The 27,234-nt window shown below is 39.4% G+C and overlaps 1 protein-coding gene and 1 long non-coding RNA gene across 5 annotated transcripts; both read right to left on the bottom strand.

The window, feature by feature from the left end:
* Positions 1-3,485: 3,485 nt before the first annotated feature.
* Positions 3,486-5,669, bottom strand: LOC148044424 (uncharacterized). The gene is made up of 3 exons (XR_015697532.1): positions 5,495-5,669; positions 4,584-4,787; positions 3,486-4,215 (listed from the first exon to the last, which is right to left on the bottom strand). It is a non-coding gene; the product is annotated as an uncharacterized LOC148044424 (long non-coding RNA).
* Positions 5,670-5,988: 319 nt separating this feature from the next.
* FUNDC1 (FUN14 domain containing 1) lies at positions 5,989-24,216 on the bottom strand. 4 transcript variants are annotated; one of them, XM_087721743.1, is made up of 5 exons: positions 24,089-24,216; positions 19,789-19,945; positions 18,730-18,805; positions 16,948-17,076; positions 5,989-6,560 (listed from the first exon to the last, which is right to left on the bottom strand). In XM_087721743.1, exons 1-5 carry the CDS (start codon positions 24,114-24,116, stop codon positions 6,483-6,485), a joined length of 468 nt encoding a protein of 155 aa, XP_087577869.1. In that variant the 5' UTR covers positions 24,117-24,216; the 3' UTR covers positions 5,989-6,482. The 4 variants fall into 4 exon arrangements, with proteins under 4 accessions (XP_087577869.1, XP_087577868.1, XP_087577866.1 ...); XM_087721742.1 differs by having other exon boundaries at positions 19,789-19,957; positions 24,089-24,192; XM_087721740.1 differs by lacking the exon at positions 24,089-24,216 and adding an exon at positions 23,597-23,782 and having other exon boundaries at positions 19,789-19,957.
* Positions 24,217-27,234: the final 3,018 nt, after the last annotated feature.

Genomic DNA, 27,234 nt, shown 5'->3' with positions numbered 1-27,234 from the left:
AAAACACCAAACCATTAGGCTAGAGGAAAAAAATGAAAGCAATGTAGGTGGACCATCATCACAACCTGTTAAAAACATCCTAGATATGGTACTGTAGTGGCTATCCACTCTTTGCAGTGGATAGTGCATGCCAATGAAAATGTAGCAAGATAGATGGGAAGGAGAAGTTATAAACTGGAATTCTGATTTTTTTTTTTTTGTGGGCTTATGGTAAAAGACTAGAATGTGGAATTAATCTATAAGATCCATGGGTTTGCTCAGTGGTCCCAAATCCATCCTTATTCAGTGCTCCCAGTTCATCCGCATGGAAAGATGCCTACTGTTGAGACTATTATTGACTTGAATAGAAGTAGAAGTATCAGAATAAAATCCTGTTTACCAATAATGTGGTAATCTGTAGACTTCCCCATTCAAATCAAAAACAGTAAGTAGGGCTGGTGTGCATGCTACTCCTCTTACTTATGTATAGATACCTTTCTCAGGTTTACATAAACCATGAATGGAATTTGTTTTAATCAGCGAAAGGATTTTAAAAATTTAAACATGTGGGAAAAGATGACAGAATTTAGCTGTGAAAGAAATGTGTAGTAAGATAAAAGCTGGCACTGCTATATAAGAGAGAGGGAGTGGGAGCGGGAGGGAAGTCAAAAGTGAAGATTTAGAAAAAAAAGGCAATAAAGGCATATTTTTGAGATGTTCCTTTATCCTACATTGTGGTAGGATACAAGGGAAGAAACAGAAAACAGAACTGGGTACCATCACTGTGCTGTCCCAACAGTATACAGCTAATTTAAAATTAGAAGCTGTCTCCTTTAAGCAACTATCTCATGGGAAATGCAACTACCTTGTGGGAAATGTAGTCCCATAACATGTGACCACATCTGTGCTCCCTGATTGGGCAGTGGGATATTTTGCCCGGGAAATTGTTTTATTACTGCTCACTCACTGAATCGCTATCAGCACTAGCAGAAGCAGCTTTGCACCAGCAGCATGGGTTAGAGGAATTAATGTCTTTTTACACTACGTGAAGGGACAGATCAGGGATAGTCAGAAGAATCTTAACACTGAACTGTAAGTTTTGTTATTAAGAATTCCTGATAATAAACTTGATCTGAAAAATATTCCCAAGCGTGGAGTTAACTGGCTGCCCGAGCAGAACCTCATTGCCCGGGGCAGAACAATCACCAATAACAATTATGCACCAAAAGAAATTATCTGTTAAAAGCCATGATAGAGTAAAAAAGTTGGCCCAATGGAAAGGTGAAACAAAAATTTAAGCGTTTAAGAATGAACAGTGTGAGGGAGTCGACAGGAAGTTCTCCAGCTGGACAGATATTGGGGGGGGGGGCTCTCAGGGGCAGCGTCTCATCAGACCCAGGGGGAGGCAACATGTCCCTCACAGGTCAGAGATTTGCTCTCTGAGTCGGAATAGGGGCAGCAGCATGGCAACATGCTGCACAAGAAGCTAACTTCCAGCCAAAGCAAATGAACAGGAGTGTGGGGAAGAGATGAAAGACAGGTAAGAAAATTCATCTAACCCACAGCCATAAATCAAATTTGGAAAAGGCAAAGAATCTTGAAAGCATGAATAATATTGATGTCAGACCGGGATTTTTTTTTTAAAAAAAGCTGTTTGTTTGAAACAATACGGACAGAAAGGGAGAAAGCAGAGAAGTGACAAACCCACTCAAATACTAATTCTAAATTTGGCTTCTGACTTGAAAAGATAGTGTTTTTAAAGGAGTCTAGGACCGTGAAGATTTATTTCGTCTGAGTGTCTTTTAACTGACATATCTTAAGCAATCCCAATTAGTGAGAGATGGAATGCAACAAGGAAGAAAGATCAAGAAAACAGCACTATCTCCTCACTGACAACTGATAACCTAATCTTGCCTGTGTGAAATTCTAATTAACCAAACGCCGTAAATCAGAACTTGGAAAAGCAGGAGGCGAAGAAGAAACATACCCAAATTTTGGCTGTATGCAAAATTTGTAAAAGGGGGATGTGTCCCAACAAAAGGAATAATAAGTAGACAAAAGATGTTTTGGAGGCTGTCAGTGGCATAAGGAAAATTGAAGTTGGAGATTATGCCCCAACAAAGAGAAATATAAATGACCTTTTTGACGGTGGCTTGGGGAAAATTGAAGAGGGTGGATGCGTCAAAACAAAGAAAAGGGAGAAGGCAGGAACAGAGAACTGGGACAAAAGACTTACTAGGAAAAAATCAGACAACTAAAAATTGTTACATGGGAAAATATAAAACTAAGATAAGGGGTTTATTTCTAAATATGCCAATAAAATGGAGTTGATAAGTGGTTAAATATGATAATGGAAAGATAATTAAATAAAGGTTAAATATACGGAATATGGACAAATATGAAACTGATTGTAAAACAGAGGCTTGTGATTCACTTTTATACGTGATAATTAAACTGTTGCTAATTGATTGAATATGACAATAGGACAATTAAACATGGGTTGAAATATATGAAATATGGACATATATAGAACTTTTAAGATGATGAACAAAGTGAGATGTTTACCGCTTGTTATTCTATATAGTAGATTAAGGGAATTGTAATGAATATTGAACAGTAAAGATTGCCATTTATAGACAATTAAGGGTGATCTAATCCAAGATATGGAAAAATGGAGAGGGAACATGAAATATACTTACAATGGGAAACTATTGAGATTTAAAGACAGAATCACAAATTGGGGGCATGTAAGGATGTATAATTATATAAATTTAATGATGAGAATATCTGGGAATTGTAACCAGGTCTACATCTCGGCCAAAATTAGGCTTGAGGGGTGTGTGTTAAAAGCACAATGACTATATGTATACTTTTTTGTTCTATTTTTTTTTAAAGGAGGAAGATATGTTAAAATTAAATATATATATTGAAAAGGAATTATGAATATCATCAACATAAAATGGAGCTTGCTCAGAAGCCAAAATACACCAAGTAAAGGAGATGAAGTGTGTGAAGTAGAGGAGAGAGGTAAGGGAAGAAGAGAGGGATAGGAGGGGGGGGAGAGGAGAGAAAGGAGGAGTGGAAAGGGGAGAGAGAAGAAGGAGAAAGGAAGGGGAAGTAGAGAAAGGTGACAGAGGGAATAAAGGGGGTAAGGAGGGAGAGGAGAGAGAGAGAATAAAGTGATGGATAAGGTACAAATATGGTGTATGGAAAGCAGAAGAGCCAATAATTGTTTTTGGGAGTTGATGGTAAGATGAATTGATGTAAACAATTTATAATACAATAAGATGTTAGCTATGTAATAGTATACATGTGATTATATGTTATGAAAATGAAAAAATAAAAAACTTTATATACAAAAAAAAGAATGAACAGTATGTGAGATCCAATTCAATAAAAAGGAACGAAGTCAAAAGACATGAAACTATATTAACAAAGCTGGAATAATGGAGGGATTTTTTTTTCTCAATGACCTTTATAGATTTTCCTGTTTATCCTTAATATCCTTAGTATCTTCTAATACATCTTAAATTATTCCTAGCACTATTAACCAAGATCACTAGCCTTCCATAATCTGAGTAACCTTTACATGCCTGGTTTTCAGTTTACAAAATTCTCAGCAATAGCTATGGTTGGGGAACTCTTAAAGTCATGTCTGGAGGATGCCTGGACAGGAAAAGGTAATCTAGCTGGTTTCTTTTCTTTCAAATACCTGTATATTAATATGGAAGACAACAATTTTGACTTTAAATGTTGAATTTTATGCTTACCAAAAGCGGCATACTCTGGTTATTTGTTGGATTCTTCTTTTCGGAATAAGCAGGGAGATTCCCAGAAATAACTTAAAAACATGTACCTTGTAGGAACCAATTTACATTATCTAACCATATGTTATTTAACACTGTAAAATGGTGCAGAGTTTTAACAGCAATGAGGGAATAGAAGGGTAACTTATCAAATTTGTAAACGACACCAAAATGGCAGAAATAGCAAACACTCCAGAAGATAGCTTCAAGATACAGAAGAATCTTGACAGACTTTAACACTGGGCCCTTTCTAGCAAAATGAAATTCAATAGTGAGAAAAGTAAGGTTTTACACTCAGATAAGAAAAATTAAATGTACAGGTACAGATTAAGTGAAACCTGGCTGATAGGAATCTTGGGAGTCCTAGTAGACAATCGCTTAAATATGAGCCAGCAGTGTGCAGCAGCAGCCAAAAAAAGCCAATGATATCCTAGGTTGCATTAACAGAAGGACAGAATCAAGATCATGTAAAGTATTATGGAGGCTTTATAAAGTGGTATTAAGACCGGTTCACCGACAAAAGGGCGAAGGACAAAACCGCGCTCGACTAAATCGCGTCACTGAGACAGAAGCACGCTGTAAACCATAAACCTAAACTTAACCCCTAAACCTAAACCTAACCCCCCTAAACCTAATCCTAAACCTAAATCTAACCCTTAACCTAACCCTAACCCTTAACCTAACGCTAAACCTAATCCTAACCCTTAACCAAACCCTAAACCTAACCCTAACCCTTAACCTAACCCTAACCCTTAACCTAACCCTAACCCTAAAGCTAACTCTAAACCTAACCCTTACCTTAAGTTGAATCGGCTTTCTTTCAACGCGCTATTTAAAGCGCCCTTCTTTCTCCACGCTGGCTGTTGTCGCCGCGTTGATGACGTCAGCGACGAGGTTTAGTCGGGCGCGGTTTTGTCATTTGCCCTTTTGACGGGTCACGATTAAGATCATACTTAGAATACTGCATCCAGTTTTGGTCACCATTTTAATAATATGTAGACTCTGAAAGAGGGCAGAAAAGAGCAACAAAGATGATTAAGGGCTGGAGGTTAAAAATATACTTTGTAAAACCAGGCATGGCATGCTGCATCTAGTTTTGGTCATATTATAAAAAAGATGTTGAGACTTTGGAAAAAGTGCAAAGAAAGGCAACCGACTCTAAAGGTTCCCATGGTTTTTCACCTAGTTAAAAGAGAAAGTTTTTCCACAACCCCAAACAATCAGTCACATGGTCCAATCAAGATGCTGTCTGGTTATCTGGTGACCTCACTCCTCCTTCCACAGTCCAGGTGTGAGAATGTCCTTGGTTCTCAAGAGAAAGAACTTTGACTACACAAATCCCTGTATCTCTAATCCCCCCTCCCTCTCCCTCAACTCCAGTGTGGCAACACTGAAGCTCCAATATGGCTCCGGTTAGGTCAGCTTCAGGGTTGACACTAAAATTATTAAGGGCTTGGAGACACAAAAATATGAAGAACAGTTGCAGGATTTGGGTTTGTCTAGTCTAGTGAAAAGAAGGACCAGGGGCGACATGATAGCAGTATTCCAATATTTGAGGGGCTGCCACAAAGATGGGGTCAACCTATTTTCCAAAGCACCAAAAGGCAAAACGAAAAACAATGGATAAAAATTAATCAAGGAGAGAAACAAAATAGAATTAAGGATAAATTTCCTAATAGTGGGAACAATTAACCAGTGGAATGGCTTGCCTTCAAAAGTTGTGGGTGCTCCATCACTGGAGGCTTTTAAATAGAGTCTGGACAGCCACTTGGAATGGAATAGGGTCTCTTGCTTTAGCAGGGGTAGACCTCCAAGGTCTCTTCCAACTCTGTTATTCTGTTATTTCCCACACCCTTCCTTTTTCCTTCTGGATATTTTAGCCATTGTATCTGGAAAAGGAGACTTGGTATTCAAAGGCTTGCATGCTTCTGGTATTTACTTATATGGGTAATAAAACTGTTCTCTTAATATGAACTTCTTTTCCTCATCAGTATAATTGCATGTACTTTTTAATCTATTAACTCAATTTCTCAAATATACCATTATGCAGTGATGACACTGTAGCACTGAAAGAATGAGTTGTACTTTGTAGTCCAAGATCAAGAAGATTATGGCTTGCATCTCATATAGGTTGCTTGCAGATTCATAATATAATCCCAAATTGAGAAAAGAATTAAAATATAAAACACCCAAGATTTGCTAATGTTATTTTACTTTTTAATGGGTTCATAGTTATTTCATCTTTGCAAAAAAAAAAAAAAAGAATACATGTACAAATTATTATTATGCTGTGATTTCAAAAATAAGCCGGCTAGCCCTGCACTTAAAGTACAATATCCTATGTTATGTTTGGCATAACATTATTAATTATGAGATAATTTTATATAATAAACATAAACCCTAAAATGAGAAGTGCAGAACAAAAATAACATATTCAATATGAACTCTAAAGGAAAATGAAAACATTATGAGAATTAGTCTTTTCTTTGGGAATGATACTGAATGCACAGCAGAATTTTCAGGAAACATCCTTCAGGTAAGCATAAGGAGGTAAAGCCTAAGACATAAAATGCTCCGATGTATCTGGCAACTCTAGCCTTCTTGCTGAAGAGATTCAGGGAGGACAGAAAAGATCTGTGCATTGCTGTCATTCATCTTTACCATGGTTAAGTCAGCAGAATGATGAAAGTCATGTCCTTAAGATGCAATACCCAACAAAAAGCCTCCGACAAACCCTCCGGACACCACAATGTTCTGCTTAAGAAATTCTGTTGACTGAAAACGAAAGAGGGTTATGTCAGATTGTATAAATGCACTGGATGCTAATCAATGAGCACTTAGTTATATACAAAGATCCTGCTATGTTGTTTGGTTATTCATATCAGACATATATACAGACAACACTTGATCCAAGAGGATATTCTATTTTATTTTTATTTTTTTGATAACTTTCCATCCAACATTATTTTTGTTAGATATTTTGAACTAGTTGCCACAAGTTGCTGAATTTGTGGCAACTGGTTCAAAATAATTAAAAACAAAATAAAAACACATTAAAACACATATTCTTAGCTTTCAATAGACTTAACACACTTCTTTTACTAAATTCCTTTATTCCTCAAATTTGAAAAAAATGTGATAAAAATTCCAGCTCTTGGCTTTTTTAAGTGATGTCAGCTTAGTATAGTATATACTAAGTTAGATAGTTATACTACAATATCTAAGTTCTTTCTGGGAGGTACAGTGTCAAACATACTAATCCAAAGATGGCCCATGAAGGAAAGTTTCTGATAGACAACTTAAAACAATCGTTTATTACATAAATAAAAATCCAGAACATTATTCTCTGATAACAGAAAGTTTTGAATAAAAAGGGGTGAATTTTTGTTAATAAATTTTCAAAACAGAAAGGTTTTTTGTTTGTTAGTAGGAATACTTTTAGGAATATTTAAAAGATGCACAATCACTATAAACAACCAAGGCATTATATAGTAATTAAATAATAAATTATCAAAAGTATTTTATTTTATCCCAAAGTATCAATTTAAATAAGGTCCATTTAGACAAATCTATTATTTTTAAATCTATTATTTATAATAATATTCAGCCGTCTGAGATACATCTCCAAACTGCAGATTTAGTAATTTCAGCATTAATCTCACAGAATTATTCTCAGTTTCATTAAATAACTCAATTTTTCAATCATTCCTCCTGCCAGTAATTCTTCACAGGTCAATATTGAGTCCCTTATTATTCTCTCAATGAACTCTTTCCATTATATACTTTGAATTTGTATACCAAATTCAATCCTACAAGTGATATATCAATAGTTTTTTTTACAAAAAAAACAAAAATCCAAAAACAAAAAGCCTACAACCTCCAAAAACCTGGCTGTCAGCCTCTTCTTCACTGCTGCTTTGGCTGCCATTGAAACGGGGAGGGGGGGCATGGTATTTGGGAGGGGAATCATTATGTGCTGGAGGAGTGATATTAGAAGCTGTCCTGACCATCTCTCTGTGCATGTGGAAGAAGGGAGTTTTCCGTCAAGGCCAACTGTCCAGCATTTGAGCCTGATGATGCTTTTTGAAGATATCTCCCTCCTGACAGTTGGGTGAATTATTATTGGACTATGAAATGCGGTGCCAAGGGGAGGGGATTGAATTATACATGATATCCATTGCTTTCGCGCCAATTTACTCAGACTCAGCTTTGCTTTGCTACTCATCGTTTGTAATTAGTAAAAGTACACTTAATTCTAAGAATGGAGTTGGGTGGTTTCTTTCCTGATTATTAAATGAAGCAGCACCTGACATTAAGCTGAGTCTCACCTTGCACCCAACCCGGAGCAAACACCTTCCGAGGGGGGTGCCCTCACAGAAAAAAAAAAAAAGATGTCTTTACAAGACAGCGACCAGGAAATAGAAATGGGTGCAACGGCAGCACCATCATTAACAGAAATGCTGGCCGATCTGAGTGGAGGAACGTACTCTTCGACCCAGGTGGACTTGGGGAGTGGGACAGAAAGAGGAACCTGATGAATCACTAACTGGAGTCACGAGGAGGAGGCCCACGAAATCAGCTGCTGACTGGCGTGGCTCTAAGGATGAAGACTACAAGATGTCCCAAGCCATAAAACTCCTCGAAGAGGTGTGGGGCGAACGCCGGGCTCGAGGGAGTGCTGTGGAAAGGGAACCGGCGGAGGAACTAGAGAGAAGGTATCCGTTGCTTAGCTTAAGGGAGACTGGGGGGGGGGGCGAAGGGGAATGTGCACAAGAAAACCCAGCACTGACCTCTCCCCCTGCAGCTATAGACAATCCGAGAGCAGGGAGGGGCAGGCGATGCAAGATGGCTAAGGTCCCACCCTTAAGCGTAAAGTATGATGGAGAACCAAGTGGTTTGGGGTTGTTTGTTTGGAATTATATGCAAATATATGGGCCTGATCTGGACTCTGATGAAGCTAAAGTAAGAATAGTGTTAATGGCCCTAGAGAAGAAAGCAGCTGACTGGATGGTCGGATTACATAATAGTGACTCCCCTCTCCTGAGGAATTTTGATGGCTTTATGGCAGCAATGAGGAGACGCTTTGACGACCCTCTCATCGAGCGCCGGGATAGACTAAAATTTACGACCCTCAGACAGGGGAAAAAGACTGTGCCTGAATATGTACAGGAATTCCAAGAATTATCAGCTTATATGAGGGGATGGTCTGAAGAAGCCTTGTTAGATCGGTTTGCAGATGGCTTGAACAAAGACGTTTACCAGCAGTGCGTAAACAGAAGAATTCCCCGCCGCTTAGAACCTTGGTACAAACATGCTGCAGATATTGAAGTTGATTTGGCTAGACTTCGTTACAAGGAAGAGGGAGAAGCTGAGGATTCCCCTCCCCCCACTAAATCTCCCCTCCCAAAGATGCAGAAAGGGGGAAGGGGAGGATTCACAGGCAGGCCCAAGCCTATAGCCTGCTTCCGCTGTGGGAAGGAGGGGCACCGTGCTGTGAATTGCCGAGTCAAGATGACCCACACCACTCCGCCCTCCCAGAGGGAGAAAAAAACCTGAAAAGCCTCCCAGCAAGAAAAAAGAACCTGCTTTGAGAGGGGAGGAGATTTCTCAACGCTTTGAGCCAGAGGAAGGGGGGAGTGGAAGCCCCAGCTCGTCTGACAACAGTGACTCTGAGGACGCAGACTGCTGGGTAAGTTCCCGCTCAGGGCCCATGCTTATCCCAGTTGAACGTAGAGTGCCCTCTTCTGGCACAAAGGAGAAAATTCTAGCTCTTTTAGATTCTGGTTGCTCATATTGCATTATAAGCCCAGATATAGTTGAGAAAATGGGCTTGAAACTGAGAGCTTTAAAAATCCCAATTACATTTTGCCAATTAGATGGCTCTATTGGGGGGGGGGTGGTCCTGCTCATTTTTCTACTGAACCCGTCGAGATGTGGCTGGGAACCCACCAAGAAATAATAACTTTTATTGTGGCCCCAGGGATGGACTGGCCCCTCATTTTAGGACTCCCCTGGCTCCGTAGATGGAACCCACACATTAACTGGAGAGATGGGTGGTTGCAGATTCGGTCTGCCACACCCCCTGAGGGGAAGATGGAGGCTCCGGAGTCTAATGAAACTGTCCCCAACCTTGCAGCCAGAGGGCAGGAAAAAATTGAAGGGGATGAAAGAATTCCGAAGGAATATTGGGACCTGAAAGATGTTTTCAGTGAAAAATCTTCTGATAAGTTGCCCCCTCATAGGGCCACAGATTGCACCATTGATATTCTACCTGGGGTAAAGCTCCTGAAACCCCAGATATATTCAATGACCCCTAGGGAGATGGATGAATGAGGAAATTCATTAACAAAAACTTGGAAAGAGGCTTCATTGAACCAGCAAGGCCCAAGGTAGCTGCCCCAGTGTTGTTCAGAGAAAAGAAAGATGGCTCCTTCCGTTTATGTGTGAATTTCAAAACCTTGAACTGCATTTCTGCCCAAAACCTCTACCCTTTACCACTAATGAAGGACATGCTAGCCCAACTAGGGAAGGGGAGAATTTTCACTAAATTGGATCTACGGGAAGCATGCTATCGGGTCAGAATTAAGGAGGGGGACAAGTGGAAGACTGCTTTCAACTTCCCCCTTGGTTGTTTCCAATTTCGAGTAATGCCATTTGGTCTCAAGGGGGTGCCAGCAGTCTTCATGCAACTAATTAATGAAGTTTTGCATGACCATCTTTACAAAGGCGTGATGGTCTATTTAGACGATATCCTTATTTACACAGAAACATGTGAAGAACATGTGAAGCTTGTTCGCACTGTTCTGAAGAAACTCCATGCTGCAGAACTTTATGTCAAATTGTCCAAGTGCGAATTTCATCAGGAGAGGGTTGATTACCTGGGCTATTGGATCTCCCACAAAGGAATAGAAATGGACCCAGTAAACGTTAAGGCTATCACCGAATGGGAGGCACACGTAAGCAATTACAGAGGTTTTGGGGGTTTGCTAACTTCTATCATCAATTTATTCCCTCGTTCGCTAAGGTAGCTCTCCCTATCACTAACTTCCTTAAATCGAAAGGAGGAGCAAAGCCCAAACCTAGCAAACCGTTGAACTGGACTATGGAGTGTCAGGCTGCTTTCGAAAAGTTGAAACGCCTGTTTGCAGAGGAACCAGTCCTGAAACACCCTGACATGGACGCACCTTTTGTGGTCCAGGCTGATGCCAGTGATGTGGCGGTGGGGGCAGTAAGGCTTCAAGCAAATGCCCAAGGTAAATTACAGCCCTGCACTTACACCTCTCACAAGCTGACCGACACTGAGAGACGCTGGGCTATTTGGGAAAAGGAGGCTTTTGCTGTTCATTGGGCTTTGACAACCTGGCATCACTTTCTAGAGGGCGCTAAGCACCCTTTTAAGGTGTGGACTGACCATAAGAACTTGGAGGCGTTGAAAACCCCCAGGAAGCTATCTCCCAAACAGATGCGCTGGGCTCAACATTTCAATAGGTTCAATTTTACTTTGAAATATATTCCGGGAGGGAAAAATGTTATGGCTGATGCTTTGTCCAGGCTTCCGCAGTACAACAGTTCAAAGCTCAGTGTGGTCCAACCTGTCATTCCCACAAGAAGTCTGGCTGCTCCTGTTGTCACTAGAAGTCAGACAACTTCTAAGCTGGAGGTCACAAAAGACTTTATCTCTGAACTAAAGGGGGCCCTTACAAAGGATGATTGGTTCAGCAACACATGAATGAATGCACCATGAAAGATGGATTAGCTTGGATTGGTGCAAAATTATACGTCCCTGCATCCTTTAGAACCATCATCCTCCAACGGGCTCATGACTCTCGCATGGCTGGACACTTTGGATTAGTCAAAACCTTGCACCTGGTTAAGAGACAATTTTGGTGGCCTTCGTTGAAAAAAGACTGAGTCTTATGTGGCTAGTTGTCCCATTTGTGCTGCTGTGAAACGCTCTCCAGGAAAACCCCAAGGATTGCTCCAGGCGGTAGCTCACCCAGAAGCCCCGTGGAAGGAGATCTCTATGGATTTCATTGTTGAACTTCCGGAGAGTCAAGGAAATACAGTAATCTGGGTTGTTACTGACTTATTCTCCAAGCAAGTTCATTTCATTCCTTGCTCCAAGATCCCATCCGCCAAATCTCTGGCTAAGATGTTCATCTCGCATATATATCGCTTGCATGGGGTGCCGGACCGCATCATTTCAGATAGGGGTGTTCAGTTCACCTCCTGTTTTGGAAAGAATTCCTGAAACTGATTGGCTCCACCCAGGGCTTAAGCTCCTCCCACCATCCTCAGACTAATGGGGCCTGCGAGAGGACTAATTTTGTGCTGGAGCAATATCTTCGTTGTTTCATCAACTACCAGCAGGATGATTGGGTGGAATTGCTGCCTCATGCTGAAGTGGCTTACAACAATTCCATGCACTAGCACGGGCTTTACCCCTTTCTGTGTTGTATATGGGCAAGATTTTGTGCCCATTCCGGAGATTCCTCGCGAGAAACCACAAGTGTCCTCACTCTCCGAGTGGAATGATCGCCTTCGGGAGATGTGGCCTTTGATGCATCGTGCACTGGATGCTGCACACCGCGCACATAAGAAGCAGGCTGATAGGAAACGGTCTAAACCCCATGACTATAAGGTTGGTGACCAGGTTTATTTATCCACTAAGTTTCTTCAAACGACTCAAAAGTCAAAGAAGTTGGGCCCAAAATATGTTGGCCCATTTCCAATTATCAAGATCATCAACCCTGTTTCCGTCCGCCTCCAACTGCCTAAGCATCTCAGCCGATTTTATCCTGTTTTTCATGTTAATCTCCTGAAACCTGAACATACTTCTTTGAGGACTCCTCTTCCGCCTCCGCCCACCCCGCTTTTGATAGAAGGAGAGCAGCATTTTGAAGTCCGGGAGATTTTGGACTCTCGTAAACGGAGGAACCGTATACAGTATCTTGTGGCTTGGAAACATTTCCCCCCCATCTCACACTGAATGGGTTGACAAGTCCCATGTTCAAGCTCCTCGTCTCCTCTGCAAGTTCTACTCTACTTACCCTGACAAGCCCTGATTTCTATATGGACTGCTAATTTTCGTTTTCCCCTTCCTCTTTCTCTCTTCTATGTCATGTTGTTCGTCTGTTTGTCTGTGTTCTTTCATTTCTGCAGGTGTGACCACCCTTTTCTGAAGGAGGACCGGATGTCAGCCTCTGCTTCGCTGCTGCTTTGGCTGGCATTGAAATGGGGAGGGGGGGCATGGTATTTGGGAGGGGAATCATTATGTGCTGGAGGAGTGTTATTAGAAGCTGTCTGACCATCTCTCTGTGCATGTGGAAGAAGGGAGTTTCCCGCCAAGGCCAACTGTCCAGCATTCCAGCCTGATGATGCTTTTTGAAGATAACTCCCACCTGACAGTTGGGTGAATTATTATTGGACTATGAAATGGGGTGCCAAGGGGAGGGGATTGAATTATACATGATATCCATTGCTTTTGCGCCAATTTACTCAGACTCAGCTTTGCTTTGCTACTCACCGTTTGTAATTAGTAAAAGTACACTTAATTCTAAGAATGGAGTTGTGTGGTTTCTTTCCTGATTATTAAATGAAGCAGCACCTGACACTGCCATTTCCATGGAATGAATGCCCACAGCATCTATGAGCATTTTTTGTTTAATGTCCTGATTGTGTCAGATTTGGATTATTGTTGTAGCCTATCGAGTGGGCAGTCTAATACTTCATACTTTGATTCATTAGCAGTATGCTGTTGTTTATATTTTAATGCACTTTTCTTACTCTGCTTCTGTCTCTTAATAATGTTACATTAGGCCTGGATTATTTTATTCTACTACACATAGAATATTCAGGACCCTCTTAAGAGCTTTTTCTCCTGGATCCGGTTCTCTGCAATAGACTCTTACTAGTATTGAAGTTGAAGATGAATTGCTTAACTTTTAAAAAGCATTAACATTTCTTTATCATCATGAACATTTCAGTTTAGAAACACCTTCAAATAATTTATATCAATTGTTTGTATCACTTATTGCTTTATTCCATGACAGCACCATGCTTGTTTATCACATTTATATCTTTCCATAATCAAATGATTCTTAGCAGTCAATGTGATATAAAGAAAAGCAGTGAAAATAACATTAGCATAAAATCAAAACAATATAACAATAAAATATCAAGAATAAAAGAATCTGCCAAATAAAAGAGATGACCTAATTTAATTAGAATGCCACCTGGACAATTCTGTTTCAGTATCTGAACAAAATTAGTGAGGGGATTAGCTTGATTTTCAAAGGAAGATTGTAGCACAAAGCTGGCCTTGCTCCCAAGAAGTAGCTCCTTTTATCCCCCAAAGTGGGACACTAGAAACACTTTTCTCCATGGATGACCTAATTGATTAGCAGAGTCTGGTTGGCACAAGCAGCCCTGTAAATTACCCATGTGCCAAAACATACAAAGGCCTTTGTTAGGTCAAACAAGCTTCTTAAATTGCACACAGAAGCTAATTGTACCTAGTGTACAGCCCCAAAGCAAAAAGTGCAATATGTTTGGGCAGCAAGTGCCAGTATTATATAGGCCACTGGATCTGTATGAATTATTGTCCCTGAATTGTATTTAAAATGAAGTTAGATTATTACAAAGGGCCTTGCAATAATCTAACCTGGTGGTAAGAAGGGTGCAAGTTACTGTAACAAAGTTCTCTTCTGCCAAGTAATACTGTAACTGGTGCACTAGTCAGTGCTGGGCAAAGACCCTTCAAATCACAGCTCCCACCTGTTGTACTAGTGAAGATGTGAGACTAGAAGAATTCTCAAATCCTGAATCTGATTCTTTAGGAACAGTGCCCATCTTCCAGTGAAAACATTGATGTCAATGGCAATCGGTACCTTTGACTAGGCATGGCGAGTTTGTTCTATGCCTGCCAATCTCTGATGGTCTTCAAGTACCCAGAAAAGACATCAATAGCATTTCCCCTACCTACAGGGATAGTGATTGAGCATCACCAGAATATGATGACATAGTGTACCCTGAACTATCAGGTGACCTCACCCAGCAGAGTGAACAGGAGAGAGAAAAGCAATACACACAAAATTCTGTGAAGCAGAGATCATTGATTCACTTCCCCTCTGGAGTGGAGTATTGCAAGATGATATCTGCAATCCTGAGTCCCATAAGGCCATCCAGTACAATACAATGGTCATGGAAATCCACTGAGGACCAGCAGAAGTGACCTGTCCTTGGGAATCTAAGCATTTCGCTATGCAAACTGGCCACATTAACCAGATGGAGAACATGGCATTAACTTTTTTCTAACAGAATTAGTTATTTAAATAGGCACACAGAATGACAGTCTATTAATATAATAGTGGATAAGATGTTTTGCTTCCCTTATCATTGTAAGTAGGTCTGAACATAGGCATATACTAATGCTTCGTGAGAATCACTTCCTCTCTTAGCATTCTAGCACTTATTTCTGTTGTTTCTGTTAATTTCTGGAAGTCCCCATAAAACAAAGAAGCAACTAGAATTAGACAGCAGAAAGAAGCCACTCAGAAGCAATTTTATATAGTTCTAGGCTTGCTTCCCATTACTAGTGATTTACCAGGCACAGGAAACGGTTGTCTGGCTGGATCTTTGAGAAATGCCCCAAGTGTTCTCTAAAAACAATTTGGATCCATTAGGCCCCTGATGATGAACTTATAGCGCGCATGCACGAAGTGGCATGCGGAGCTATGGTTCCTGGCACACGTGGGGCCACCCGTTCCTTTTTTGGGTTTCTGGCATGCATGCATGCACGACGATTAGCTGGCCTTCGTGCATGTGGCAGTGCCAGAAATTGGAAGAGCTGGTCTTCCATTTTCCGGGATGAGCATGTGTGCCAGCCAGCTGATCGTTGCACGTGCATGTGGCAGTAACCGGAAGACTAGCTGGCCGGTACGCATGCATGTGCCGGAAACCAGAAGTTCATTGTCTGGCATGTGCATGGCGCCTGGGCAGCTCCTCTTCTGGGTTGCGGCCCTGACAAGCGTGCACTCCCTTTTCAACACTCAGTGCTGAAAAGGTTCGCCATCAGTGCATTAAGCATTTGGACAATCCAAATGTGTTTGTGCATCTCCAGGGGTTTTGGATGGCAATTAATATCATCTGTATCAGGTATAAGCTACAATAAATTACAGTACTAATTGAAAAATGTAATTTATACATGAAATAATATAAAACAAGTCCTAAACTGTGGACATGCAAAAATATTTATTGTGAATAACAAGGTCCAGCATGTGCCAAACTGTGGCTAATGGAATCATAGATAACTTCATCTATATTTATCTTTTTTTTAAAAGCTTGGACAAAAAGTTACGATTCTAAGAACATGCATTTGGGGCATTGCATTTATATTATGATTTTCGAAATCACTAAAACAAAACTCAAATTTTCTTTTCTTCAGATTCTTCAAATCTCTGTTAGAGACATATTAATGCAAAATCTGCTTGGCAAAAAGCAATTTATTCAATTTATTTAGCATTTTATAACTTAAAATAATAATGTATTATATTATTATTTATAATTACTATTATAAAGCTCTTGAAATGAGAAACTAGAAAATAAAAGCTTAACATTCTTGTTTTTCTTCCTGTAATTCAACATTGCTTTAATTCTATTATAAATGATTCAAATAACTTCTAAATAAAAACTGTTTAGGTATACTTCTACTAACCTGTTACACTAAAAGTAGACATTTATGGCAATTTAAGATTATCAAATTGATTGTAATGCAAGATTTTGTAATCTACAGCCAATGCATTTCTAAAATTTGCTTTTAAATATTCCATACAATTCTTCACCTAAAAAAGTAGGTTCCTGGGTGGTAGGCAAAAATGGTACAATAACATATAGCATAACACACACACACACACACACACACACAAACACCCAACCAACTGAACTATATTAGAATAAAGAAAACAACAGTTAAGGTTCTTATCAATGAACAGTCAAATATTCCAGGTAAGCAGCAACTTGTTTCTGACAAGTTCAGAGGAAAGCTAAGTCATATGAGATACAACATGCTGAAGATCTATTAAACATTTTTTCCTCGAATGGGCCATCCATATACCAAGAAATTACACAAATCAATATGCAAAATCAATAATACGTATTTTACCTCTTCAATTAATGTGTTGATTTCTGGTGCTGCTTTGTTTGCACGTTTTTTGAGCTGCTTTTTTGCTTTATCTACATCTTTTTCAACTCTTTTCCAGTCAATCTGTATGTAACCACTATGGCTAGCTATCTAGGAACATAAAAGAGTTTAAAGAATTTTAAGAATACAAGGAATAATATACCTGCATTGAGCAAAATAAAAGATCATCTGGATATAAATAGACTTATACTAAATAAACAAAATTATTCTCGCTTGTGAGCTGGCTGAGGGGCCTCAGGAAATGATGACAGTGTCAGTCAAGACAGAAGTCGGCCAAAAAAATCCCAATATATGCAAGAAATATCTCAGCCCATCCATAGAAAGTTCTATTCATTACATACTCCACTTTCTCTACTTCCTCTGCAGGAGGGGAAATAGGGTGAGTGCAAAGATACCACTTTTTAGCCCAGTTTGATCCCCAAATTTGTACCAGCCACACTCAGTCATGTATATGAGATTGGCAGACTATAAGTTTATTAAGTAAACAGTCCGGAAGCTCCATGTAAGTCAAACAACTAAACAATAAGCTACAAAACCTTTTCCATCACAATATTCTTCTGCACCAATAGCAAATTGAACCGACATATGATGGCATGATTTCTGAACATGTGTAGTGGAATGTGTGGATGACCTTGGGGGATGAGGAAAAAAGATGCTGCCTTGGACAAGAGAGATTTAGGAGCCTGCAGTCACTTAATAGTCAGAAACTTAGGAAGGACCCACCTTCAGTGGGTCAGCAGGAAGTCTGTACTTCAGACTTGCAAGATTCTGTTAATGTAGCCTTATGATAAAGTAGATTTAGCTCATTTAATTGTGCTTCCAATCTGGTTTATCTGGGAGGGCTGGGAACATGTGGATGTCACATCAGTAGTGGGTTCCGGATCCCGTTGCAACCGGTATGCTGCAACGGAGCTGGTGTCTACCATGTGCACGCACGCAGCCGTACCTGCTGCGTACCTGCTGCCCACAATGCTCCAGCTGCTCAGCGGAGAGTTGTGCAGGCACTGTACGCTCCATGTGCATGCGCAAATGCCTCAGTCTGCTCAATTAGAGGCAAGGAGAGTGGATGAGCCCTACGGAGCACCGTATCGGAACAGTACCTGTTTGTAACCCACCACTGTCAACATCTGGTGCTGACATGATAAGGCAGAAACATCATTTTTAAAGATTTAAACTATATTTTTATGGCAGAAAATAAGTGCAATAGGGGATATTATTTTTGTAATTTCATATTACGTATCTCCCTAGACAAAATAACAGAATGTAACAGACCCTTAATCTGAAATAGGTTTGACCTCTATGGCAGATTGGGAATATGTAAAATGATTAACTTCTGTAAATCAGTTCATGTGATTTGTTGTTAATTATATGTTTATCTTTTTATTTTCTAATGTAAAAATAATAATAAACACTTCTGAAAAAGGGTTTACACAAACCCCCTTAAATATTTGTGTACCACCATTATTATTTTTACAAATAACTCAAAGCAGTGAACATATCTAATAGTCCTTCCTCCTCCTGTTTCCTCACAATAGCTATGTGAGATGGGTTGGGCTGAGAGAAAATGACTCACCTGAGGTCACCCAACTTGGCTTTCATGCCTAATGCGGAATTTGAACTCATGGCCATGAGTTCAAATCCCTCTTTTTAACCTATATCTCTAGGTTCCATTTCCTTTTCTATATGCAAAACACTTAACTGATATTTATTTGAATTCATATTTTCAGAATAACAACTACCTACTTGTAGCAAAAGGAAGCCACCACCTACTGCAGTTGCTGCAAGTTTTCCAACCTTCTGAAACAAAAATCCTGCACACCTTAAGAAAGAGAAATAAAATTCAATAAGTCTGTGTAGTCTTATTGTACACTTACTTTCAAATAAGCATTCATAAGACAATGGGCAATAAATATATGGTGTTATAGTTAAATGTGAAAAGTACAGAAAATATGCCAGAATGCTGACAATGCATACGAAGTAATGGAAGAGTTACACAAGAGATTAAGTCATGTTAAAATGCACACGCAACCTGCTGTTTTTTAAATATGATCATACAGCTTTCTGTAACAAGCAGATTAAGTGCAGGTAATCCTCAATTTACAGCCACAATTGAGCCCAAAATTTCTGTTGCTAAATGAGAAAGTTAAGTAAGTTTGCCACATTTTAAGACCCTTCTTGCCACAGTTGTTAAGTGAATCACTGAAATTAATGGTTGTTAAGTGAATCTGGCTTCCCCATTGACTTTGCTTGTCGGAAGGTCACAAAAGGTGACCATGTGACCACAGGACATTGCAACTGTCATAAATATGAGTCACTTGCCAAGCATCTGAATTTTGATCATGTGAGCATTTGAGCACAGGGATGCTGCAATGGTTGTAAGTGCCGAGGTGGCGCAGTGGTTAGGGTGCAGTACTGCAGGCCACTTCAGCTGACTGTTATCTGCAGTTCAGCGGTTCAAATCTCACCGGCTCAAGGTTGACTCAGCCTTCCATCCTTCCGAGGTGGGTGAAATGAGGACCCAGGCTGTGGGGGCAATTTGCTGACTCAATTTGCTAAAAAAAATCTGTAAACCGCTTAGAGAGGGCTGAAAGCCCTATGAAGAGGTATATAAGTCTAATAAATAAATAAATAAATAAATAAATAAATAAATAAATAAATAAATAAATGTGAAAAACAGTCATAAGTCACTTTTTTAATGCCGTTGTAATTTTGAATGATCACTTAACAAACTGTTGTAAGTCGAGGACAACCTGTATACAAAATAAATGTGCCAAATAGAATGTCAAAGTAATTTGTTCTCACCAGCCTGTTATACCACCCATTACAATCTGAGTGGCTACAGAATACTTTTCTACAATAGGTCCAGAATTTCTGCCAAATACACGGTTCCACCAATGGTGACGCCTTGCATATTCTGTTAAATCCAGTACTTCATACGAATCATCATCACTGTCATGTTCTTTAAAAGAAACTGAAAGTTAGACATTTTCTACATTTTAAAAAGATGTAAAACTATAGTATTCAAACATATGCATTAAGAAACAAGATAATACAAGTACATTTTCACTGAGCTACCTTGAATAGCAAATTATACAAAATATTATTTATTTATTTATTTATGAAAGGTATATAGTATCCTAACTCATTCTCAGTGATCCCAGTGGCTTATAAAGATAAAAATCCAATATAAAAACAATAAAAAAGAAAAAAAATAACCCCTCTGGTGTCCACAATCAAATAAATAATTAGAGGAGCTCCATCCCATTCTAGGGTCCCCATGCTTGTTGAAAAAACCAGGTCTTCAGGGTCTGATGGGGGCCAATCTTAGTAATAAAAATAATGATAAAGATGTTATTTTAACTACTTTTGAAAACATTGAATACATCAATCAACTCTACATTTGAAATCACCATAAATGCTCCCAATATATTACTATATTGGTAGACCTTACTTAGTAATTTTGTAACCAATGCCTGCATTTACCATCTTTACAGGAATGCAGAACAAACTAAAGCTGAAGATTGTAAGCATAGTATCAATAATTTTTCACTTAGTGATTGCTTCATTTAATGACCAAGTTGCTGATCCCAACTGGGGTTGTTAAACAAGGACTACCTGTATTATATTCTTTAAGATGGTATTTACAGACCTGAAATTAAATTTGATTCATCAAAATCCATCGATTTAAAGAATATTGGATTCTCCAAGCAATGTTTTTTTTCTATTGGAGATTTTTAAAAAGTGTGAGGACTCATTAAACTATATGAAATGTTTAGGCACTACATTTCTGGAGTAGTATTTTAATAGACACTAATAGATTTATGGGAAACTATCTCAACATTAAAGATGTCATGTTGACTTATTTACCAAGAGTCTGGAATTTAATTAAGGAATTATGGTTGTACTAGTTATGGGTTGGGGTTGGGAAGAAGAATGATGTAGAGAAATTGGAAAAGTAATATTCCAATTATTCCAGACAGTAAGGATTGGGTGTTGGAAATGTTAGAATTGGAAAAGTATGTTTAGTACTTAATAGAACATCACTATGTCCTACTAATCAAAGGATGAAGAAATATGTTCTTTGGCATAAATTTTATGATTAGCTTTGGGTATATTTGTCACAATTATTATATAGTATTATATGGTATATTTGGAAATTAGTGACACTGAGTTTTACATATATGCTAGACTTTTATTTTCAACAAACTCTAATACTGTTATTGGTTAAATTTTGTTTATGGGTTTTAAGGATGGCTGGAATGGTGTCCTTTTAATATTTTACTTTTCACTATTTTTTTAAAATTCTTATACCTTAAATTAATTAAATGCTGCTTTTAGTGTGTATTTTAATAGTCTATCTATATTTTGTAAACTTCTAAAAATAAAGAATAAAATTTTAAAAAGACTCCTTATTGTTTTTACATAACCAATCAACCAAGTTTCCATTAGCTGTTAGGAAAGAATGTATTATTATATAAATGGATCTGGAATTACATTCCAGCCATATTTTCATGAATCATTAGAACAGAAAACTATATTTACCACAACTAAAATAATTTTTAATTAATGGTGATGTGGTTTGCAAGTTTCTAAGCCAGAGATGCACAAAATACATTTTATTGTTAAGTTCTATGGGTGGGTGACAGATTACAACCCTCCTTTAGTTTGAATTGACTTCTTTCTTCTTGACGAAAGACTATAGTCTTAACAGGAACTAATATAAACTGAACCCAGGAAAACTCCTAAAGTTCCTCATACATTATAGCCATTAGAAGTCCATGATCTTGAATGCCACATCTGTTAACTCCTTTAAAATTACATGCATTGACATAGCTTTTATGACATAGGAATGAAAGAACAATAAAAGTATATTTACACACATGAAGAAAAAATAATATGGTCACCACATATTAGAATGTGTTGCAAGATATATATATATATATATATATATATACACATACATATATACATATACATACATATATATATACATATACATATACATATACATATACATATACATATACATATACATATACATATACATATACATATACATATACATATACATATATATATATATATATATATATATATATATATATATAAAGTCACAACCCCTGGTATGCCCAAATATGGGAGGAAGGTCACACTTCCACTCTCTGTCTTCGGCTCGTCACAAGAGACCATCCAGACAGAAACCCAATATTTTTTACTGTTGCCTTTTTTGTTACATTTTTTGTTATATATATATCTGTTGCAATCAGATTTTAAAAATATCTTTTCAGTGGTCGTTAATGATAATTCTTTAAGCGTACAATGAAAAATAAAATTCTAATTTTTATAGGGTAAATACAATTAAGGGAAAAAAGAAACATAAATAAAATGAATTTTATAAATCTACTTCAGCTAAAAGTAATTATAATAATAAATTGAATAAGCTATGGTTTCCAGTTCTATTTTCAGATGACATTTTCTCAATGTCTAATTTTAAAATATAAAATTAAATTTAGAATTATAAATACAATACAATCATAATTTAAGAAATTTGAAATTTAAGTGGCACTATTCTCAAGTTCAACATTTTGCAAAACTAACATTCCAGGTTGAGTGGTGGAATAGTCAAAAGGCAGTAGATTATTATTTAACTATTTACAAATTGAGTAAAATGGCATCTTATAAAATAGCCTAATAATTAAAAAGGCTGAGCTTGATCAGTACACAAAACATGTTTGTCTAGTTTGGCTGAACATATTGCAATTAATTCATAAAACTGGGTTAGCTGAATAATTTTTTTTTTAATTTAGTAAGTGTCTCTTGTGAACAGAACCACAGTCTAATTTGAATTAGAGACTAACAGTGCCAGGTATTTGGCACCAATTGTGAGTTTCCTCCTAAGCAAAGAAGCAACAGTAAAAACAATTTGGACCATGTATCTTCCTTCCTCCTGAGAGATAGAAACATCCCTCAGGAAAAGAACATATTTGGATAAACGCCATTATATTTTTTTATTTACTTTGCTTTCTATCACAATCTCCCAGAGTCCCAGCAGTTAACAGAAAAATAAATTCCAAGATAAATTAAACACACCAAATAAAACTGCTGTAGCAAAAATATCTTGAGTGTATCCCAATTTATACCCAATGTTATAGGATGGGCTGGATTATTGTTTACTTCCTGGTCCTACGGTAGATTCAGTTCCAAATGACGCATGACATGAAAGGGGGTACACACATACACAGATCACTGAATACAAAATGTATCCAGTGATCTTATTCAAAAAGGCCTTATTTCTTACGGCACAATTGCTACCAAGAGTGGACTGAACAATGAGCCTCAGCCCATCCCGTCAGGTGAAGATGGTATATGCATTTCTAACTTGTTTACAGGAACACATGAACACATAAACTATCTTCAATAGTATCTTGATTACATGGGGAGACGGCAGGGAGGGGAGGAACTTTTCTTAATTTCTACAGAGAAGAGAGTGGATGGGCGCAGCAGCATCGGAAACCGACATGCAAACTCAGGACGGAAATTGGCAAAGCCAACTGTGGCTACTAACCACGATGCTGCTCCAGGACTCAAGGCGGTATAAGCTCTGAATCACCTGGCTTATGACCGTCTCCATGAGGCATCGGGTTGGCCATTTTGGGAGATGGCTTTTGACCTCCTCCTGCGAGACTCTTCTGACGCACCATCTTTCTACAAGCAAGGCGAGCCACACTCAGGATGTCTTCCTAGTTAATGCAGTCCCCGGTAGACGCGCCACCCTCACTCCCGGCAAGACACCGCCGCTTCGCCCCGCCCGCCCTTCACTTCCCAGCGGGAATCCGAGGAAGGGGCTGAGCCAAGGTCCGCCCCCCGCGCTCAACCACTCAGCTCTCGCCCGGCCCTCGGTGCGGTTGGAGGAAGGGGATCCTCTTCCTGCGCGGAGCAAGGGTCAGAGGAAGCCTAGGGAAAGAGGGCAACATCTGGCCGAATGGGCCCACGATTTCCTCGACTAGCGATTGTAATCTCTTCCCGAAATGTTGGCAAGTTCCATTCGGAAAAGCAGGAATAGCGCCATGACAGCCCTGAGAGAAATAGGGCTCTCACTGACCTGAGGCGGAGCGATTTCTTAGAGACATGTTTAGAGCAGGGAAGAAAGGAGACACCGCGGAGTTCTGCTCAGTCGCAACCTATCTCCCTCCGCATCATTCTGAACTCCAAAGGTTTCTTGCAAAAGCGCATGCGCATTGCAAAGAAAACATGCTCACACGCTCGACTGGATTGTCGCTGAGACGTCATGGCAGAAACTTCCTGGGGGACTGTGGGAATTGTAGTTTAATTATTGCTCTGCGCTAAAACATGTATTGGATCCAGTCTTCCCCGCAATTAGGAAAAGAAATTGATATATAGACTGTGTTTCCCGTCCGGAATGCGATATCTCTACAAAACCTGCCGAAAATAAAAGGCTATTTAACTTCTACATACTATAGTATTCAGCGCCATTCCGTAAATTGTAATCTGTTCATCTCTGTCACAAGGATCAGCAGTGTTACATTATCTGTACAGTTAAATTTCTCCTTAGCAGATCTGGGGAAATTTTCCCAGAGTTTGGTGTGAAAAACGGAAAGCAGGGAGTGATGTGTATGAAAGGAATTTAGCAGACAAAATAGTAATGGAGAGGAGAAACGCGGGGAGAGAAATGGCAGCCGAGAAAACAGAGGACTTATTAACCCAAAGAGCGACTGGTGATCACATCTATAAAATGTCATCTAGTCGCCACCTCCAAAATAATAGGTGAGAAAGCATTACAGAATTACCTTAAAACACTCGCGAGATAAAAAATTTAAAGCAGGGATTGTTAATTTGGGGATTATAACCCCTAGGGTTCAGGAACTTGAATAGGAAAAAAATACCTAATTTTTTTTTTACTAATCTGACATCTTGCATTGTTTAATAGAATCAAGAAGTTCGTATATTACTTATATTTGTTAATTTTTAATACTTTAATATTTGAGCATTATTGGTTTCCTTTGTGGAAGATCATTGTGGTGAAAAATCAAGAGTTGGTAGGACCTTTTCTGAAACGTTTTATTAGAAAGCATACCCTTTTGTGAGTTGTTACTTCATCTATATATCTGAGTGACTAGCCTATGTGGGATTAAAATTACAATGAGTTGAAAGAGAGGAGTTAAAAGAGAAAGCTTGTTTGCTTGTACAGATTTACATGTCAGACAGATTACAATTGTTTATTGGTAAAATGTTAAAAATCCATTGTGTTGAGACCCTGAAATATGATTTATGTCTATATGGTTGTGCATTAAAATACATTTTAAAAAACTCAAATTTGCACAAAAATGTTAAGAATATGTTTTAAAGAGCTTAAATACCTATGTAAAATCTATCGTTGATACTTTATTAATGAATTGTAGGTCAGATCAAAGCAATTTCATAGGGTTACTTTGAAGGCCTTAATATTTTGCCATTCTTCTTTTCCTTCCCTTTCCATCAGATTCTGGTTTTTTTTCCACATTTTTGAACTGCCCATATCCCTCCAAAAATGGCCCTAATAGAAAAAGTGCACAGTACTGTATTCACTTAGACCTACAGCTTGTCTGTTTAAAATATGGTTCTCATGGTGGGTGTGGACACAAAACACCCACTTAGAAAATAATCTGATGAAATTGTTCTATGCCATCCGGTTTTATAAGTAGTTCTCTAACCAATATGTGATTATTTCCAATTATCTATAACCAAGTCTTTCTGGGATTGTGGCTCCCAAAAATATAGAAATAATTGATAAGGAAATCCTCCCCACAAATATTTGTTGAAATAATGTCTTTAAAAATCTGTTATTTTAGGACAGTACTACACTAAAGACCTTTGACTATGGGAGGAGGCCAGAGAACTCGGGGCTTCTTTTGCCTAAGGAATTGTTCACCTTTTAAAAGTTAAGGAGGAGTTAAAAACCGAACACTTTCATATGCAAAAGAGGCACTGATTCTCCCGCCTCCTGATCGGGGAGCAGCGAATCATGCCTTAAGAGCACGCTTACGTTGAGCACGCTTACGTTGGGCGGACAAGAGGAGAGTTGAGAGAGTTTCCACAGCTGGAAAAGGTGGATCAGACGGAGGGAGGGGGGGGGATTCAAATTTATTGTAATTTAATTTGTAATTTGTAATTTAATAAAAAATTTAATTTTTTATTGTGAGGTTTGTGTGTGTGTGTTTTTTTTCTTTCTTCACAGCGGTGGGGTCGGAGGAGGCAGGGGGGCGAGGCGGCGGAGCACGGAAGCGGCAGGGACGTTCTCGCCGCTGTGTTTCAAAAGGCCAGGCGTCTCACATTTATGTCCGCCATAAACGCGAGACACCTGGCCTGTTGGACACAGTGGTGGTGGGGGGAGGAATTGGCTGGGTGGGCTGGCTGGCTGGGGAGGGGAGACCCCTTTAAAGCCCAGCATCAAGTGGGGAGGAGGAGGAGGAGGAGAGCGGTGAGTCCAGGCAGGGAGCAGGTCGGGCGGGGGTGGGTGGGCTGGCTGCAGGCTGGAGCAGCAGGATTGTTCGTATGAGGAGGCGGGGGGGCAAGGTGGTGGAACGCGACGGCGACAAGAAGCATCTCAGATGGAGCCAGGACACCCGGAAGGCAAGCCGGCACTTAAAGGCATGCCGAAGTGCCGGCTTGCCTTCCGGGTGTCCCGGCTCCATCTGAGATGCTTCTCGCCACCGTCGTGCTCCACCGCCTTGCCCCCCCACCTCCTCCGACAAACAATCCTGATGCCCCGGCCTGCAGCCAGCCCAGCACCAAGCAGGGACGAGGAGGAGGAGGAGGAGAAGAGCAGCGAGTCCAGGCAGGGAGCAGGTCGGGCAAGGGATGGGTGGGCTGGCTGCAGGCCGGGGCAGCAGGATTGTTCATCGGAGGAGGCGGGGGGCAAGGCGGTGGAGCGCGACGGCGGCGAGAAGCAACACCCTCACCATTGTGTCCGACAGGCGTCTCGTGTTTATGTCCGCCATAAATGCGAGACGCCTGTCGGACACAGTGCCAGGGACGTTGCTTCTCGCCGCTGCTGCAGTCTTGCCTCACCAACAGTAACCGTCACCGCACATCACTGAATCATACATACAACATTCCATTACATTATTCTAATCTGTTTAACCGTGCTAAACCCTTATAGTATTGCATATATCATTCAATTATTTATAAAATATAAAAAGTTCTCCCACTTTTACCATGATTTTTTATCTAACCATTGATAAAACAAAT

Source organism: Thamnophis sirtalis, unplaced genomic scaffold (genome assembly GCF_051295495.1).
Source record: "Thamnophis sirtalis isolate CommonGarterSnake01/CBP01778 unplaced genomic scaffold, rThaSir2_p1.2 scaffold_8, whole genome shotgun sequence".
Classification (NCBI taxonomy): domain Eukaryota; kingdom Metazoa; phylum Chordata; class Lepidosauria; order Squamata; family Natricidae; genus Thamnophis; species Thamnophis sirtalis.
Note: the sequence above shows the minus strand (reverse complement) of the source record. Positions and strands in the feature narration are given on the sequence as shown.

Bases quoted from the DNA above. Each gene is read 5' to 3' on its own strand.
- FUNDC1 (XM_087721740.1), bottom strand. From the start codon at position 23,687: ATGGTGCGTCAGAAGAGTCTCGCAGGAGGAGGTCAAAAGCCATCTCCC. The intron at 19,958-23,596 runs GTGATTCAGAGC...TCTAACTTTCAG, and splicing joins TGGAGACGGTCATAAGCCAG to TTTCTTTTAAAGAACATGAC. The intron at 6,561-16,947 runs GTAAAATACGTA...TTTCGTTTTCAG, and splicing joins TCAACACATTAATTGAAGAG to TCAACAGAATTTCTTAAGCA.